The 20,750-nt window shown below is 41.5% G+C and overlaps 1 protein-coding gene across 3 annotated transcripts in view; it reads right to left on the bottom strand.

Moving 5' to 3' along the window:
- Positions 1-20,750, bottom strand: part of mob2a (MOB kinase activator 2a) — a 68,237-nt gene that overhangs the window by 28,878 nt on the left and 18,609 nt on the right. Inside the window, exon 1 of one of the 3 annotated variants that reach the window (XM_086027135.1) lies at positions 15,970-16,374. The exons of 1 other annotated variant lie outside the window; for it this stretch is intronic. In XM_086027135.1, the coding sequence (XP_085883261.1) occupies positions 15,970-16,007 (38 nt within the window). In that variant the 5' untranslated portion in view covers positions 16,008-16,374. Of the gene's footprint in view, positions 1-13,218; positions 13,770-15,969; positions 16,375-20,750 lie in introns of those variants that run through there. One more of the 3 variants, XM_086027134.1, reaches the window with a different exon arrangement.

Raw genomic sequence — 20,750 nt, 5'->3', positions numbered from 1 at the left:
TTTCATTGGCTAGGAGACTGAGAATTGGATTAAAAAAAGAAAATGACGTATACGCTCTCCTGGTTTCAGTGGTGGCAACGCAGATATGCACTCCCGGCTTGAATGGCTGAACTCTGAAAATATCAGAACAGAGTAATCTCCATAGACGTGCACTGTAAGCGAATGAGGAAATGAGCAACTTGCCTTCATGTTCGTTCACACTGCGTCTGTTTTTATATATGAATAATAATACTAAATGAGATTTATATAGCACCTTTCACGACACCCAAAGACACCAGAGGCTGCCGCACACCGAGCGATGCAGTGGAACTCCACTGAAAACTTGCGCAGTGTGCGGGGTTCTGCCACAAGATTTCAGGAGTGGCGACATCGCAAATTATAGCCAATTAATCCATTTCTGTTTTTTAAGCGTGCGAGACACAGGAGCCCGCCGTCTAGTCATGAAAATACAGTATAATATATGGAATAGTGAAGCTTGTGTTAAAAATGTACATGAGCGGTGCACACCTCGCCATGCCCAGTCACGTGAATGGAAGTCAATCAATCAATCACATTTTATTTATATAGCACTTTTCATATATAAAAATGCAACTCAAAGTGCTATAAAACATTCAAAGCAAAACATAGAATTATCTTCAATCAAAAGAAAAGATAAATTATTTAAAAGTTGTGAGTCCTGCCAGTGCATTGGCACAGAGCAGTTGTTGTGTGCGTGCGTGTGTGTCAAAGGATCGTCATGAAATACAGGATGGAGTCAGGAAGCAACGAGGAGGTGGTGGATAAAACGTTTGGGGTAGCGCCCATGTTTGCACAGGAAGTGTGCGATGTGTGTGTGAGGTGGAGTGTGATGGTGCAAGGCATAGGGGGCTTGGGGATAAACAGAGCTCTCTTTTCATGGCTACTGAGAAGGACCAAAATGGACAAAATAATAAAGCAATGCCAGTCTGTATTAAAGTTACATACAGGTCACTAAATAGTCACTGCTACAAAATAAAAGTTAATCAGACAGGCTTGCGTATCATTGTGTTTACTGCAGTATGACTGTGCAAGGCTCCCATGATACAGCTCATTAACTCCCAAGTGAGGGCATTTAGACACAGACATAGCCAGATGGGAATGTTAATACTTAATTCATTCCCAGAGGCAACTTGCACCAATACACAAACATGATGACAGAGGATGTGACTACAATGCACAGAATTTCGCTTTAACAATGGCAACATGCCTTAGGAATGGCTGTTTAGGAGACACATTTCACTTGAGGAGTAAATGAGCATGTGATGCAAGTCATGAAAATTAGGCTCACATATGCATGGGAAGTTACATAAGAAAGTTATGTTCACAATAGTCTGTATAACACGCAAGGGTGTGGCAGTCAGAAGCTGCAACAACGCCGCCTTCAGGTCAGCAGACATGACAATGATTTAAAAAGCACTGACAAGATCCTTAGGTGCATAAGTCACATCACATTACTGTTCTTGTTGTGTTTCTAGGGATATTACATAACTAAAGTCTGCAGTCTCCCAGGCCCTCAGATTCACACAGTAACAACACAGGGGTGATGAAAGATGAAAGGAGAGGTTTGGGGAGTCCCGTTTCCAAGGGTCAAAAATTCTCACTAAGGTAAATACTAGACTTGAACATGCTAGAGTGACAATCCACCTTACTAAACCAGGCAAGATGGAACTAAAGAGACCTTTCTTGGCTTAAACTTATTAGAAATACAAACATTCAGATTCCTGACACCCCAAGATTTCATTTCTTAAATGCACACACAACTAAACAACTACAGTGCATTGAAACTTGTACAATAAAGTGCCAGTGTTATTGAATGGCAATGCTATGTCACAGACCCACATAAATTGTCGCGCTTGCTGGTGCTTCTGATATGGCTGAACTGGAAAAATATTTTAAACGTATCGACTCGGTTTATGTTCTTTATTCATTTAACACGTGGCGAGGAATTAAGTGTGGAAGATGCTCATTGATACCCTTTTCCGGTAAAGCTTTTCAGATATACAATGGAAACGGGTGAATTAAATATTGAATGGTTGCATTATATTAAGGTGGCAGCTATTTATCAAACAATGGTAAATGCATGAGTGTACTGTACAGAATAAGTCAGGTAGTATTTGTGCCTATACTGATCATGGATTCAAGCGTTGTAAAATTGCATTGCGACACAATTTAAATTCAAGTGAACACACTCGCCAGCCACAAACGAAATGGTCAAGGGTGGAGGGTCGCGGCCGGCCCGGCAAAAAAGGGTCAAGTGCCCAGCTCTGTCAGTTTGTAGAGCTAACTATTTCATAAAATTCTTGTAATCGAGTGGTCGGTGAATGGCTCTCAGCAAATTATAAATGTTCTGTTGCTTTTAGAAAGAGTTGCAGAATTTCAGTCTGAACACACTTCCCTTTTTCAGATTTATTTTGAAGTGTTGTGACACAGACTTCCAAAAACACCGATGGCCTCCCTAAAGCTGTGAACTGCATATTGTACAATGTTATCTTAAGTGGCATCACTAGATTGGCCACAGCAGCTGAAGGTCACGGAGTGCCCCTCCCTCCGAACAGCGCACCACACATCTTCTGCTCTGCTTATCACGAAAAACTAGACATGCACAACTCAGTATACAGTCTGTACAACCTCAAACAAAGTAGTTAATGCGCAAGATGAAAACTTTTGTCAAAAACGTTAGCTCAGCAATGTGAGTTTGAGTTTATTTCCCTCTCACAAATAAATAAATAAATAAATAAATAAATGAAAGGTCTGCCCGACCAAAGATGACTAGACGAGATCTAACCACCTCCTGACTGTAAAGGAAACTCTGCGTCATTGTCTGGGTTTCACCAAGACTGGAAGAGATTTGAGCACTAGGAAGTGGTCACACCCAAGAACATTTGGACAAGGGGGTGAAGTGCAGGCATTTGACTAAAAGGTGGCCAACAGATTAGCAATCCAAAAACCAAATTGGTGGAAAAATTGAGCTAGTAAGCACACCCAGAGGTAAGATCTGGTAATGGATGAGTGCCGTTCTATGTGCATGGAGTAACTAAGGATGTGAACAACGAGGCGCAAAAACAAGTCTAATCTCTTTTGGGAAGCTGCTTTGTAAGAAGGCACTGAAAATGAAGTCAATACAGTAAAACTCTGCATATTCATGTTTGGTATTTGCAAATACACCAATTCCGGGATTTGTTCAAGTTGTGTTCAAGCTGAGCAGTGATTGGTCGTTACCTGAACCCTGAGCAACTGTGATGTCGTTTTCAGTTGACAGCAAGTGGTAAAGTGGCCACCCACTGGGATGGACAAAAATGGTGGATTTTACTTCTTAAATTATATTCCACAAACACAATATTAGTCAGAATGCCGTGTTTAGACTAGTGAGGGCGCATAGAACATAATATAGTAAAGGAAAAATTGACTTGACTTCCCCTAGTTTTTTTAGTTAACCAATAACCCCCCACCCCAAAATACATTGCAATTGATGTCAGTTATATGTGAATTTTCACTATTCGCAAACTGGCCTGGCCCATAGGCCCCGCGAATACCGGGGGTACACCACTGTATATAAAATGAGCAGACCTTTGAGTTAATCAGCACTAGGGCTGGACCGATAATTCAATATCAATATGTATCGTGATCGATATCAATAGAAAATGCCTTGGATAAAACGTTTAACAGAAAAAAAAATTGAAAACCAACCCGATCACGCCATGGTGCGTGATGTAGGCAGCGCACATCTGCCTCCAAACACGAAGAAGTAATTAAACCAACAAAGAAGAATCCGCTAAACCAACGAAGAAGCAGCCGCTAAACCAACGAAGCAGCAGACGCTAAACCAACGAAGAAGCATCATTTAAACCAACGAAGAAGCAGCAGCTCACACAACGGAGCATGCACATGGGCCCGGCGCCCGTGCGCCATACTCTCGTCGAGCGAGCTAGCGGCGTAACTTCCTTCAAATGAATTACCAGTCGACTAAGTATAACGCTTACAATAAAATTATATTATGCATGATAACCCAATTAAACACCTACGGATGGAGACGCGGTGTACAAGAAAAGGAGTTCCCTGTCTTTGACATGCTAGCGCTAGTTAGCATGTCCGACCCTCGGCATCGCACTCAAAGTAAAATCAAGCAAGTAAAATACGAATGGACTATGGCAATAATGAGTCTGCTAAAAAGATACTCCTAAAACAGTTGGTCAACGATAATGTATGCGCTGCGAGAGTAACAGTTCACTTCCATTGTATGAACATTGAATGAAGGCTAATGTATGTATATCAACAATACTGCTTTGGGGTAGCACCTAATGCAAATAAGCATTTAAAATGCACTGGTGGAGGAGAAACTGCACATTACGCCACAACGATGTACACAAAAACAGTTTTCTGTTAGCAAACACACAACACAACAACTGATGAATAGTTTTGAAATCAGAGGCCAGTACAACAGTTTATTATTACATTTATTTTAATTGTATTTATTTTAAGACTGATTGGTATCAAAATGCATGCGATATCTCAACGTTTTTAAAAGTTACGGAAATGTTGGTATTTTAGCAAGTCGATGGGCATAATTTGCTTTGGCAGGCCACATACAATGATGAGGCGGGCCGGGTCTGACCCCCGGGCCTTGAGTTAGACACGGGAACAGAATAATTCTTAATAATTAAGAATAATACCGAATAATTCGATAGTTACAGCCCCTCGCTTCAGTGTAGAGTAGTCTTTTGATATCAATCAGGAGCAGGAAGAAAACCATGTGCAATGTGGTATGCAGGGGAGATCAAAGAATATAACTGGTGTTGTGAAGAGACAAAACAGCATTGCATGTTCCTGTGTTGTGACTGTGACAAAGGAAAGGAAAGGGTTGGACTCGGGAAGGAGGAACACAAAAGCAAAGAATAGGGGCAGGGCTCCGAACTAACTTTTTTTTTTTCTCATTAGGAGCACAATGACCCATAATCTGAAATTTTAGGGGCCAAAGTACACACATTTCCATTCAGTTTTACTATATTACTGATAAATGGGAAGAAGGGTGGAGCAGGGGTTTGTCAGCAACAAAATATATTAAAGAATCATTTAAAAAAAAAAATTCAAATTTATTTGTCACACATGTACAATTGGATGATAAATCTCTTGCACCAACTCAAATTTTAGAGGTAAATTGCAACCATTTAGCGCTAGTCTGGAGCCCTGAATAAGGATGTCAAATCTTGAGAAAAAAGCTGGTAAAAACATCTTGTTTTCTGCTTAGGATATTTAGTGAAAGCTCCAGATATCAAGCGCTGTCATTTCAGCTATTATTGAGGAATATGCTGGACACACTGTACTCAAGAATATGGACAAACATACAACAGGAACATAAAACCATGCAAACTCATTTGGTAACAGATAACAACTGTGGCCGTAGTTTACTTATGATGCATCAGTGAGTGAGGAAAAGAGGTAGATGGAGCAGATGCTGTTCAAGCCATAATGGGACACTGAGAGAGATGGATACAAAGGAGACACCAGAAAGGTCAAATCAATAGATCTCCTTGACGCAGCATATGGAGTGATGAGAGCCTCGCATGCACTGCAATGTCTATTAATTTATGAAATTTGCCAACATTTGTAGTATATCGATTGTTCTTTTATGAAGAGATCACCACCTACTAATTTTCAGTTGTGCACGCGCATACTCTCTCCGAAAAGTTCAGTTAAACATATCTGATTGGCCGGCAGTATTGCATCTGGACTTAGGTGAGCAAAATCATCATCTCTATGCCCTAGGAATGAGTCTCATGGTCGATTATCAATTGATGTGTAAGAATTGTCTAGAGTAGATGGTTGCTTAATCATGCTTTGAAGCAATGGAGGCAAGATATAGTGCATTGGATGGAACCAGGTGAGGCACCATCGATGGACTCAAGTCGGCCTCGAAAGAAAGAAGAACAGGAACACAACGGTGTTCATCATAGGGAAGTTGAGCTATTCATTAACACAGACCTCCTGTAGGCAGCACAATTTGACACATTACATTACATAGCATTACTGGCATGGAAACACGAGTTCAACATTTTCAGACAGACTCAATTACAGTCGCCTACAAAAGTATTGGAATGGCAAGGTCAAGTCCTTTGTTTTTGTTGTATACTGAAGACATTTGGGTTTCGGATCAAAAGATGAACATGAGAAAAGTTCACTGTAAAAAGTTCCACTGTACTGAAAGATAATTCAGTCATTATAAAGTATTTCCACCTTTTGCAAAGGGTGTGATCATCTTAGAGAGAAAGAGTAAGTCACCTTTATTCATTACAAATTTCAAATCTATTGGCGTAGACTCATGTATACATATTTACTGCATGTATAAAATACATACATCTTAGTGTAATTGGTGGAAATTCTCGCAGCAGAATTTTCACAGATTGCTGGACTGAAAATGTTGGGAGATATCACAAGTAAATAAATGACCTAGTTGAGCAATGTGTTGCTGGACACTGTTACCGAACTGTCAAATAATCAGCCAGTAGCTGTGTTTGAAATTCCTCACCAGCATGTTATGTCATGCTGAAACACTGGGAGAGAATAATTGAGCGGACAAGAGGGTGTTAGTGTAATTATAAAAGTAAAGTGAGTCTCCATGTCCACAATATTTGTTCTGCTTGGAATTCCATATGCTATTTTAATAAATACATCACCCTGAACATGCTTGAGTCAGCATTGCACAACAATTGCTCCCCTCATTGCAGGATCATCGCAACTAATATACCGTGAGTCTCACTGTAGGTATATATAATCACAAGGAAAAAATGGTTGTGTTACTCATTTGTCTAAAAATGGCAGAGATCAATCTGGAATGGTGAAAATGTGAAATCTTTTTTTCTTGTTGTCTTCAGTTTATCCAATAACAGTACCAAAATGGAAGATTACGAAAACATACTGTATGAGGCTGGCACTGCTGCCAAAGGCACTGCAGCACAGAGGAAAATTACACCGCTGTGCAAGAAAATGTGTGGCGGACACACCTACTCAACACCACCTTCTCCATCCAGTCTGCTCGGCTGCACCGCCCTTTCCATTCACTCTCCTGAGACAACCTCAATAAACACAAAGTGAGGCGCCTAAACGCTTCCTGTCTCCCTTGAAATGGTCCTCTTGTTCCACGAGGGAACAGAGAGGCTGTGGGCTGCTGCAGCAATTCCTTCCACCCGCTTCACCTGACAATTTAGTGGTACTTTCATGCCTAAAGGGCATATACATGTCTGGTAGGCACAGGTGTAGTAACCTTTTGTACAAGCAAAACTAGGCTGATCACAACTTTTTTAGAGTGATATATTTCCCCATCAACTATCACGATAAATTGTAGTATTGTTTTCTCTTATGCCATCTATATAGTGACATTAGAGCAAATATAATTAAATCATTCACAGCCAGATATTTTCAGACCCTCTTTTACCCTAATGTTTGACAAAAGGTGAAAAAAATATAAATACGTTTCTGGGATTGAACGGCTGGACTGTGAAAAGATAAATAAATATGTCAATGGCATATTTGGAAATCCAAGCTGTTGTTGTTTGTTTAAAGCAATTTGGTTAAAATTGGGTTAAAATTTAATGAATGATCACAAGAAGTATGTTCACAGCATTATTATTATTATTATTATTATTACTAGTGGTGTTGATTGTATATATTTTTAAAGAACTTTTTTATGAATGAAAAATATATTTTTCGATCTATGTTAGCCGTGTATAATGACAAGCAGAAAAATAAAATGCTAGTACACTGGATGGCAAAAAGGTACAATCAACATGTTGCCATTCATCCAGCAGACTAAGTCATGGCTCTCTGCAAATATTTACGTTTTGTGTTCAGTTTACACAAGGTTGGATTCACGTCGAGTAAAAACAGTTGTAAAACTGATTTGAGACAACTTCATTATTTCACTATTACTACGTTTTTATATTACTTTTGTTGATTACCCATGAGATGTTTCTAATGTGAAATATCTACTTTGGCTCAACGAAGGTTGAAAAAAACTTACCTAATAATTACTCTCCTAGTTAAAAGCTCAAGTTAGGAACTATGTCTTATATGATGCACAGACTGACATGTTGGTATGAACGTGTAGGGATTTCAAGCAAACTGTAAACTCTAATTTGCAAGATCTCTATGCACCAGTGGAAGCTGATGCAACTATGAACGCCGTGACCTTGGCTAGCATTAGTGCTACTGTACACAGCTGCGACTAAAAATAAATAAATAATAATAAATAAATAAATAAATAAATAAAAGGAGAAAGAATCACGCATGCCTATGAACCGACAGAACACATGCGAACCAACCGTTTAAACGGTTTTCAAAAGCTGTTCTACTCAACCCTATTGTGTAGAGTATGTGTGCGTGAGTGCCAACTCCCATAGTGGCGAACAAGGAGACTTGACAGGAGAGGAAATGAAGGAGTGCAACTCAATGTTGATGACAGATGTAAACAAATGCGCATGTAAATGACAATTTACCAATCTGGAAAAAAAAACAAAACAATTATCATTCGATGAATAAAATTGAGTCAATATAGCAATTATTGTGACAGGCCTAAAGCACAAGCCATACATACATATACAGTAACATATCGTTTCCCTTTCATTGTGCGCAAGGTGGATTAAATATATAGTACGTTGTGTTTAACTAAATGCAGAGTTGAGGTTAGTGCAAGGTCATCACTTTCTGCTTGAGCCAGCAAGATGAAGCTGCTGCTGAATGCAAGCAAACACTGTGAAAGTGTTATGCAACTGTCCTTGTGTGAGGTCGGCACTGCAGTGACAAGACAATGGGTGAAAGTAGAGAACAGTCAGTGAACACAGTGACAGACCTCCTTAATGCGCACTATTTCATGAATGTAATTCTACTTGAGTTAAGTGCGTTGCATTACTGTACTGTGAAACAAAGCAGCTCTTAAATCAATTCATCTGGGCCTGGGGCAGGTCACTGTGTGGAGAAGGCCGCTTTTTTTTTATCTCGGTGTCTAAAAGCATGCTTGAAATGAGTCCAAAGAACTTTGACAAAACCCTGTAGCTGTACGGCCATTATTTCTTCAACTCATTCAACAAATAAACCTTTGAGGAAACTGGTCCAACACAAGTTAAATAAAATGTTCTCAGTGTAAGGGCATTAAACACAACTGGTTGATTATGAACCATATGCCCCAATTGTTTGGATGGAACATGATAAGTCGACAAGGAAATAGGCTAAACACAGAACAACCAGGTTAATTTTGTTCAGTAATATCCAGGCCCATATTAAGCTCACAAATGGAGACTATATGTCACACTGAAGCCAATTTGACTCCATACATTACAAATTTTACCAACATCCATTGAAAACAAACTTGCTGATGTTATATAATGAAGTCTGCGCCTCGCAGGATGTGACAAAGCATTGAACATATTCATAATATGGTTTTGTGTAGACACTACAACAATGGAAAATGTGGAGACTACAACAACAAAGGGAAACAATGGAATAATGCTTCAACATACTGTACCAGACTCTTGTTCATCTTTAACTAGATGCCTCAAGAATAATCTACTTGAAAAGCAACGCTGTGAGAGTGACAGGAGATTACAGGGATCCTATGATGAGCCTTACAGGCGGCGTGTAACTAACCCAAAAGGTCAAACTACGCGGGCAACCTTGCTTAAACTTCACTTTATTAAAACTGCGGAACTTTATCAGTAAAGAACAAACCTTCGAACTACCTTCTGCTTCGTCTCCTTTCTAAGATAAGTGCTAGAAGCTACAACTAACATTGACTGAATGATCATAAAAAATAATACATTTAGGTATCACTAATCTATATGAGCGTCCACTGAACTAAAACGTAACTGTTACTGGGACAGTCGCTATGTGGAGCACTTATCAACACCACAGTCTTCATAGGCGATAGGTCACTGTCACATCTGTCATTTTTAAGCAGAGTCAGGCTTTCTGTGGAATTCTACCATTGCAACACATTCATTTGCTAAAACTAAATAGCTGGTTGCAATCATTTACCGTATTTTCTGGACTATAAACCGCTACTTTTTTCCTAGGTTTTAAACCATGCGGCTTATATAAAGGTGCGGCTATTCTGTGGATTTTTCTTCCACCGCTAGGGGCGGTTTAACTGGAATTACAATACAATACAATAGCAATTAACAGGATGTGACTGCAGGTGGAGGAGTTGAACAGGCGAGGGCGCGATGCACTAATAGGGCTGTAACGATTCCCTCAAACCCCGATTCGATTTTCACTTCCCAATTTTCGATTTGATTTTTTCAAACTTGCTACCATGCTTGTCTCTGTGCGCTAGAGTGGTGCTGCAGCCATCCACAAACACAATACGCAATGATGTTTGGTGCAAGCTTGTCATGGAGGGATGCCACAAACTATTATTTTGCTAGTCGACTAATCACCAACAGTAGTCGCAAATAATCGACTAATCGGATCATATGTGAATCACAGCATAATCACACCAGATCTTATATGACCATCGGTAGCTTACAGCTAGAATTCTTTAAGGTATGCACAAAAGAATAATAAAGACAATTAAGATGAAAGTACATTCAACTTGAATTTAACTTTGCAGCTTGTACCAACATTCTTGCCATGTTTATAAATGGAGTAATTGAAATTGAAGGCGATACTGTGGCCTGCATTTTTTGTTTAGCTGTAAATGTTTCGTGCATTTTAAAATGGAACCCCAAAACTATACATTATGTTGAGTTGCACTAATACTATGAAACTACCAATACATACTAAATACTTGGAAACATATTTAACTTTTCCTGGCTACCAGGTCTTTTTTTTAATGTAGAAGAGAGTGAAACCACATGAGTAAAACTAAACTAAACACTTTTATTGGTTTTTAATTTTGTTTTTATTGAACCCTGATCCGAAACGCTTACAAAAGATTACAAAAGATTACAAAAAACTGTGTGTTGACCATTTCATGTAGAACAGACTCCATTGAAGGTCAAACAGTGCCACTAAACAATGTAGATTACAATTTATAAGGGATTCAGTGCAGTTTGGCTTTAATGTTTACAGACTATGCTAGTGTGTAGTACACCACCATGCTGTCTTCAACTTTAATTACTGGTGCGTTACACTGCCACAACCATGATGTCACACTATTTAAGGAGCTTACGCGACTCTTGCAGCCTACACATCCTGCAGTGGAAATGCAGGCCAGAACAAGGTGTACAGTTCTTGGCAAGCAGAACTGAATCTCACTTGGTGGATATGTAGCTTAACTGAACTTGAGTCAATGTCCTGATAGCTGTTGAATGCTTTGTCTCAGCAGTAAGACTTAAGGCCTAGATAGACCAAAAAGACGCTGGCCAACAGTGACAGACGCTTCCCCCCCTGTGGCGTTCGGCCGGCTGTCGGCACGTCACGCTGGAGGAATACACCGCGTTCTTGACACGGTATTGTGAAATACTTACGATGTCAACCCTTGCTCTTGTACTTGTAAGAAGATTAAGGCAGCGGAGGCGCGCTCACTGTTTTTTCGCATTTGTCACTTACGGTTGGTGCTCTGAGCGCTGATTTGCTAGCTAACAGCCAATCAGAGTGACCAAATGTCACGACGGGCGATGCCGATTCAACATGCATAACCGCCCCCAAGACGCTTACAGACGGGCTACGACACTACGACGTGGCCACTACACCAAACAGACGGCGCATTCAGACGCCACGACGCTTCACGACCTCCGACGTCGGTTTGGTCTATCAGGGCCTTTAGTCTTACTAAGTCTTAGTCCTAACCAGACTGCCCAAGACTGAAAATTAAGGTAAAATATTTTTTTTCTACATGATGGCACACTATGACAGTTAGGAAAAATGCTTTTCTATTTTTTTTATTTTACTTGACGTCACACTATGACACAGAATGGTTTAACGGCGTGTTGGCAGGCAGTTTGTAGTCCACACAACGCCACTGTTGAAAGTTTAAACACGAGACAGATGTCTGGCTTGCGCTGAGGTCAATGAGGACCCGTTTTAGCAAACAGAAAATAGACAATCATGCCAACATATTGTCACAGCGACGCTATTTGATTGGCTAATGGAAGTGGAATAGGTAGAAAAACATGCTAAAAATAGACTCGACGGCCCCTTTTAGCTTAATGAGGCTTTGAGACTTCAGCACACAGACCAGGTTCCACCCTCAACTTCGTCACGAAGGAGGGAAAACACACCTCAGGAACAAACCCTCCCTTTACTAGACTTCTGTGTGTTTCTTTCATTAAGGGGTACAGTATAAGGCGCATGGACAAACACCCGTGTGCGTTCACAGTGCACACACACACACACTCATACTTCTTTTAAGAGTAACACAAGGTGAAGTGAAACAAACCTGCAAATCATTATGACGCCTAATCTAATCCAGCTGTGGTGTGATGTGTGCTACAATTTCACCATCGTCAAAAAGCTCCTCAGAGAACTAGCACGTTATATTTAGATTTTTTTTTACAGCAGTTATGGCCTGTGACTGGCTCACCCCACAACCACAAGAGAGGGGAACCAGATGCACTGACTGCCAACAAGCTGAACCGAAATCATCCACCCTAACAAGATAGTTCAGTGGTCCCCTGCAAGAACACCAACATGTAGGTCTGCAAATAGATGGGACTGCCTCCCAAACAACTAGCAAGCACCTTTATCAAAAGAGATTTCAAAGTACAGTGATTTGACTGGGAGGGAAAAAAGTGAGACCAAAGTCTGACAATGCTGCACAAACAAACAGGGAAACACATCCTTGCCGTCTTGTGAGGGAACACTGTGACTGATACACAGCTAAGAGGCACACATGGAGGCAAAGTTTGGAAAGCCTAGCAATGCCAGTACGTCATTAGCAAAGTAGTATTTTATATTTGAAAAAATATGTATGTATACGGTGATGTTTAATATTCTGTGGTGTGCTTTACCAGGCAAAAGGTATGCCCTGCTGGCCTCATTTCACGATAGCCTGGCTCTGACTCCAGCAGAATCTCTGCCTGCTACAGCAGCACTGACCTCAAATGTCACCTCCAAAGCGCAGCACAATAACAGTGGATCATAGGAGGGGGAGGTAATCAGATACAAAAAAACAATCTGATAATATAAAGATAGAAAATGGCAATATGTCAGTCCTACAACTTGCAACTCAAGCAAAGAGGCAGGAGGACAAGGAGTCACTTTGTTAATTACCTATAGAAGAAGCAGTCGCAGCACACCAAAACACCCATCCAGGCGGCGGTGAAGTAGTACTTGGCCGGACCCTTCGTCGTTCCCACCTCCCCGTCTGCACTCGTGGCTACAGGTGCAGCAGGGAAAAAACGTCCAGCCTAGCACCTTGTGTAATCATATGGTTGAACAAACAACCTTTGACTTGGGCACAGAACAGATGAATGCAGGACCAATCCGCGTGTCCGCAAAACGGAGCAGGAAGAGATGCACTTCGGCAAACTCCATTCACAAAAATCTGACAATTTTCATAGAGCAGGTTTCTCATTCTCTCTGACATCCACCATCTGCAACTGCCTGCCTCTTTCACACTCTTGCACTCTCTCTCCTTAGTGAACAACTCTCTCTCTCTCTCCCTCGCTCACTTTCTGGCTTCCATCTAAAAAAAACGGGAAGATTAGCTTGGCAAACATAGTCCCGTAAACAAAGTGCAGACTGCTGGGCTACACAGGGTGGACTGCATGAGGACGATGAATAGAGGGAAAGAAAAAGGAGGGAAGAGAGAGAGAGAGAGAGAGAGTGACCGGGCTGCACAGGGTGGACTGCAGGAGAACGATGAATAGAGGGGAAGAAAAAGGAGCGGGGGAGAGAGAGAGAGAGAGAGAGAGAGAGAGAAAGACGGAAGGGAGTAAACTAACCTCAGGAGGCAACAATTTCAGCCATCTGTTTACACATATACATGTACATACCGTATACTCAAAACAACCTCCATAGATTGGCTAAGCATATGCGTCATTTGCTAAACTATTCTGAAAGCTGGCAAGTGACTGCCCTCTTGTGTGAAATGACATGTAACAAGGTCTTGACAGTGCAACCCGGTTAAACAAATGTTCTTGTAAATACACAATCAGGGTGAGTTTTCATCCTTACAAATGATGCAGTGAAACCAAATGGGAGGGGCTAGCTCTGTGACGAGAGCCCGCAGGAAGCGAGCCAATCCGTGCAGAGTACTCTGGAGACAAATATAAAGAAAGGTACCATGCCTGTACATCCCTCCCTTTTAGTTACCTGCCGGTAAAGAAAAGAAAGAAAAAAAAGAATCGTACACATACGCATGCCCGAACACACCAAAATTCAACAGTGGTGTTACAACTGTGTGCGTGTGACAGCAATCAAAAGGGTGCCGCTGACGCCGACACAGGATTAACAGAGAGTGACGAAGGTGGCTGACGCTGCTGAATGCTGACGCTCAATGTCAGACTGGCAGAGTCAATCCATCCTTCTCAGGGACAAATAATTGCATCTTGGCAATAAAAACATAAGGGGGGCTGAAGCACCTTCAGCATAATGAGAAGGACCCCTTTTAACACAAGCAAAGAGTTGTGCTTTGGAGGCATGAAGAGAACACATCTTCATTATCTCTTGATAGTTTTGGTTTTGCAATCATAGAAAAACCGCAGCAGCCCAGCAAAGCACTTTTACATCCAGTGACATCATTGCTCCACCTCCCCGGAGGCCTGTGGCCAGTAGCTGCGGATAAAGAGACCTCCTCTTTTGCAGCGTAATTACATCATCACTCTCACCTGCAGACAAACAAAGATATGTAGGGGCATATGTGCGATAGAGGATACATAATAGCTTATTAACAGACAGAGAGATACTGTAAATACTCTTGGGAAAATTCCAAATGCAAGGGTAAATAGATGCAATAAAGGCTAAATCATTAAGGGTAAACTGCGAAGACATTGTTCTCAATTTGTTTGTGTGATTAGGCATGTGCACTAATAGGTGTGCTTCCAATTCGTATGAACAGTTTGTGGATCTGAAAAGCAGGATGTGGGTATTGTGTGTGTAATGCCCAGCGGAAGGCCATGTGCCCAATAACAAGGCAAAAGAGGAAAAGGAGTGCCTGAGAGCTAGGAGTGAAACTGCCGTTAAACGAACTGTCACTTTCAAAAAATATGAGCAACTTCTTGTGGGTTTGTGTGCCTGTACTTCCCCTGACTTTTGGACCCATTTATATAATTCAGTCAAACAAAAGCATGATATCTGAACTGACATTATTCTTCGGGGGCAAGAAGACAAAGAGATGTGGTTTCCTTTACAAAGAGGTTATAACTTGGAGCAAAAGACAAAAAAGTAACAGGACTAAACCACACAATACTATATGTGTGACCCTGTGCAGAAACAACAAGAGTATGCATGGAGGCAATGATTGTCATGGCAGAGAAAAGTGGGATGAGATGGAGGGGGGAGAGACCTGTCACACAAAGCACGTACAAAGTTGCTAGGTGATGGGTCCACAAGAAGGAGCATTTCCGTATAGGAAAAAGAGGGGGGAGGAAAAAAGATGAAGATCGAAGCCAATGTGAGAAAGGAGATGAACACAAGAGACAGAGCCCACCAGCTGTGAAATATGATCAACAGGTTTGTTCAAAATTGAACAACACACAGTTAACCAGGAAAAAAAATGTGTATTAGAAACACTTTAATCAGGCAAGGGAAATGTCTGCCTATAAATAAAACGCCATGTATCTGTTTTTAATATATGCAGTAACAATCCACATAAACAAGCCATTATATTGCATTGTGTCCATACGTCCCACATAGAAAAGTCTTCATATTGCTGAGCGACAATGAGACCATAAAGTAGCTCCATAGAAAGAGGATTTATGGAAGGAAGCTATAACAAAGAGTTCTCCTCACCACCCAGATTTTCCTCCAAACATACGCGTGACATGAAGTTTTGCGCACAGCATCATCTTACTAACTTACCTATTTAAAGTGTACGAGCCGTTCCTTTTAAACCTCATCCTAGACGACAGGAAGCGGAGAAAGAAATCCAGAATGGTGCGATGTCGGAGCGTTTAGGCGACGCCTCGAAACAGCAAATCTCGAGCAGCTGCTGCTGTGACAGTGGACGGCTGCACAACGCGCACACACGCGGTAACAAAACGGAGTTGCTCGCTGCTCAACACCTTTGCGACTATTTCTCTCCACGCTGCTCCTTCGCCTACCCCTCCTCCTCCTCCGCGCAGTTTCCGCGAGGCAGGCTCACAGTCTGGATTCTAAACACAAAGAGTCCGTATCGGTGACATGCGCGCGGTCTGCTGCAGTGGAGTTGGGCTCAAGACAGAAAAGCGACAGTGTGCTCGGGGGCACGGGCGGCTTTGTCTGCAGCCTCGCTCAACAGCCACACGATCATCATTTCAGCCCGCCACGAAGAACATCAAATCCACAACAATGTGCAAACTACACTGACACCATGACGTCACCACGACGTCTATGTGGTGGTGGTGGAGGGGGGGGGAGAATCACTTTCGATGAGACGACTTCTCCATTCACTCGAGGAGGTTCTCATGTTTCTACTGTCCTCTAACTATGTATATATATCACACGGACAGAAACTAGTACCAAACATAGCTCTTGTCCAAGCTTTTTAGAGTGGAGCAGATCAGAGGCCAATAATAGGACTCAGGAATCACTAATGCCATTTAAGGAGTACTTAAACGCACACACACACACACATATACTGTATTAGCACATGCGTGTTTGAGTGTTGGGTGGGGGATTTATATACATAAAAAAAAAAATTAAAAAAACTTGAAATTGAATGAACACTCACATCTCTTTTCGACAAGCATCATGACGTGTGCACATGAATGAGGTATTTCTCTGTCTGTGCATTACAGTGAAACAATGTGTGAGCTCGTGTTAAGCAGCCCAAGCATAACTAAAAAATAAATAACTCTAAAATAAAGTCCAATGAGGAGCACCCTCCACAAATGCAATGGGCCTCATGTCCTGGACAATCATTTTATGAATTCTTTGTGTGAGTTGAGATGCTCTCTCTGGTATGCAGTCCTATTTTGGGGGGGGGGAGGGGGAAAACTGTGTTACCGTTTGTGGTTACATAAAGAAACGGAACCAGTTACGTTACCTGCAAGCACCAACACAATTTGACTGGAGTGAAATAGCTAACGTTAGCCCCATAATGCACAAAGCTGAAACACAACACTGTCGTTTTGACTGCAACCCGCTGCTTCGAGAAATGAAACTTAATGATGCATGTTAATAATATGTCGCACATAACAGCAACTTCAGTAAAACCGGGTCATATTAGTTAGTAGTTAGTTAGATGAACTTACGATCCTCTAGCTTTTTGCTTTCTGTCAGCACCTGGGTGATTTCGCTTCAGGTGTCCGTTCATCACTCGGCTTTACAAAGGCTATAGACAATCAATTCGTTTGACTTTTCGTTAAAATATGTCCATACTTTGGACGTTCTTGTCCGCTTTTCAGCTGCTTCGTGGTGCTGCTGTCCTCTTCCCCGCGCTGATCGCATGAACTGGCGCGGCCGTCATTTCTGCTGTTCTCCTTTCTTTTCTGCTGTGCGCACTTGTTTACAACTGACAATATGCATGTGTTGGCGTCTTTACATCATCGACACTTGACGGTATGTGCGTGCCGACGTATTAAACGTCATGGACACTCGTCGTCAACGGCAAGTTGTGCGGGCCGACGGATTTACGTCATCGGTCTAGTCGACTATGTCGACTAGTCGGGACAGCCCTAAGTTAAACCTTTATCTTCCTTTACATCAACTCCAAAAAGCAACACTAAAGTAGATAAATTCAATTAATGTTTACTTAATAAAATGACAAAAGGATAAAACCTACTAAACACATCGTACTCAACAGATGCCCGTTATTTATAGACAAAAAGGTAATCAGAGCTAGCCAGTTGTTGTTGCTTATCCTCACAATGTCCAGTTTTTCTTGAGAAAAACACCACTCAAATTAATTTTTAACAATGTCTGGCATTCGTCCTGTCCTCCTCAGTCAGCTGTGCATAATTATTAATCCCATTTGAGTAGCTATGATCAATTTGTCAGAGGACAAAAAAATGCTAATGTCACGCTAAGCCAGTGAGCAGGCCCAATTTGGTGAATCTGAAATTTGATTGGTTAAAAAAAAAAAGAAAAAAAAAGCAGCCATTGTTAAAGTGTCTATGTGTCATACACCACCACTCAGATTCTGAAGGCCCTGGGCAGATTACATTGACATGGCAACGCATAGAAGCTGAAATCTGATTGGACAAATCTAAGTTACACACGACTAGAAGCTGGGCAGCCAGGACACACGCAATGAAATGAAGACAAAAGAATTTCATGTTAGTTGACAGTGGTTACGTGAGCAGACAAGGTCGCTAGGCCCCAAAGTGCAAGCCACTGGGGTGCTCAGTAGGTCGTATGAAGGATACTTGGACAGTGCTGCACAGGAATTTGGGCTCAGGAGTTTGTGTGCGTGGTACAACCGAAGCAGGGGGAACAAAAATGAAGAATCCAAGCGAATGGTAGGTTTAAAAGCAGTCAGCATTACCTCATGTAAATTGCAGTGCAGAGTGTGTCTGGGTTTGTGTGTGTGCAATTCCTCTACTTCTACAAAGCACTCAGTGCTGGTTTCAATGTAGCCAAGTCTGTTTATTACTATAAGAGCAGCCTGGCAGCAGAACTGCTGATGAGTTTTACCGCTGCGCCTCTGCCAGTCACTACACAGGATGATGGGTAATTGACGATGAGGAGAATCTGGAGTGTACAGAGCACACTTGCATGCCGCTTGGATTCTGCATAGAGAGAATGGAAACCGCAGACCACAAAGACTTAAAGACTTGTTTTTAATTGATGTCATTCCATACATCCCTTCCTCCTACTCAGCTTTAATCCACTCTTGGTTCCGGCAAGTATTTATAACCCGGGATTTTTCCTGGCTCAAATTGAGGCAGCGGTGGTACCATCCCGCCGACCATGTGCCATGACGTGCATGTATTCTGTAAATTCTCACTACTTTCATACTTCCCCACAACTTGAACCCCCTTCACTGCCCTCTAGTGCTCAATGCTCAAGTTCATGTTCCAGTCCATGTTGTGCAAGAGTGATGTGCAGTTGAGTGTTGTGTCATTGCATACAAACGGAATCAAAGTTTTAAGAAGATACATTCCTTTTTATTTTTTTTAAACCAAGAATGACTTTGTATGACGGTTTTATCAATGCCAAGGGAAACATCTTTTCTCCGCTTACCGCGCAAAACATCACAAAAATCAAGACAGACTGCTGTGCCAGGCCCCTAAACTCCCACACAGGGTTTCCAGGAATACTTTTCACAAACACACACATTGAACTGCGGTCAAAGAAACTTGAGCGCATACAAGAGCTGCCAGCTTTCACAAGAGACCATGTTTCTGTGTGTGCCAAGTTCCCCAGTGCTTTAATTGACAGAAAACACACTGAATGTGTGCCTCATTCAACACATCTTGCTTTATTGCCAAAATATATATATACTTAAGAAACCACAAACATACTTTGCTTACAAAATTTAATGTACACAAGGGGGCAGTGCCAAGACACCAAGAACTCACTGTACCCAGCACTGTGTGGAGTGTGCACACACTGGACACAGAGCCACAGCAAATGTGACACCCAGTGGAGCGGCATGAAAGCATCTACAGTATATGTATGGCAAGGCCTGGCGATGCCATGAGCGGGTCAGTCTGACTATGACCGTCCTTCGTTTGCAACTCAGATTTGTTGCTCGGATTCCAAAGCGTTGGACGTTGTATAATCCCACCAATACGTAATTTGGATCCGGATGATTTTATTTCGTTCAATCACTTGACGAAATAAAATTGAGGAAATTCAACAGTCTACAGTGTCTGCCAGAACCGACAACAACCCACGATGGTTCCGTTGGTCGGCTATCTCGTCTAGGACGTTGAAAGTGTAGTGAAAAGTCGCTAGAACTCATCAATTTGTACTGTAATCCAATGTTGATTTGTTAAGTGTTGAATTAATTATAATCCACACGATTATAGTATCCAGTAGAGATTTAACGATTCATCGAAGATCAATTTTATATCGATATAAATGCATCGATGTAAAAAAAGAAAAGAATCGATTCGGAACACCATGTTAACCATTGCCGCTCGCTCACGTCTCTGCTTACACAAACTGCATACACACATTGGGTAATTTATTTGACACTAGAACTGCCAAGATTGCATTAATAACACGACAAATTCAACGATCAAAATCGTCAACAGTTAATTTTAATAGTGGATGCGTAGTTTATTTATACGTCTAATTATTTGCCGTAGTATTTTTCTCTCGAAAAAGGCTCGTATCCCACGGCTGGCATGCTTCTCTGCATCGCACGTGTGCAGTAGTGGTAATCCGGGACATCCGTGATGTAAACAGAAGCATTATAGGTAATGGCGTCATGACTCCGAGTTAGCACTAACGTTAGCAATAGATGACCATGATTCATTTCTCACCTTGGGACAGTCGTTTATGAAAGAGTCGGAAAATCTCAGCACTCCAAGTTAACACAAAATTACCTATTTTCCACAAACTATCAATGGTAATAGATAACAGTAAAAGACATAACATTAACATCTTAGAATGTGCTAATTTAGATTGCTGAAGATTGCTAATTTGTTCCCATTCCAGATGCATACCACATTTTGAATGTGTAGATTAAATTATGCATATTAGAGAAGCAA

This window comes from Filicampus tigris, chromosome 4, assembly GCF_054856515.1.
Source record: "Filicampus tigris isolate MCC_2025a chromosome 4, RoL_Ftig_1.0, whole genome shotgun sequence".
In the NCBI taxonomy this organism is placed as follows: domain Eukaryota; kingdom Metazoa; phylum Chordata; class Actinopteri; order Syngnathiformes; family Syngnathidae; genus Filicampus; species Filicampus tigris.
Note: the sequence above shows the minus strand (reverse complement) of the source record. Positions and strands in the feature narration are given on the sequence as shown.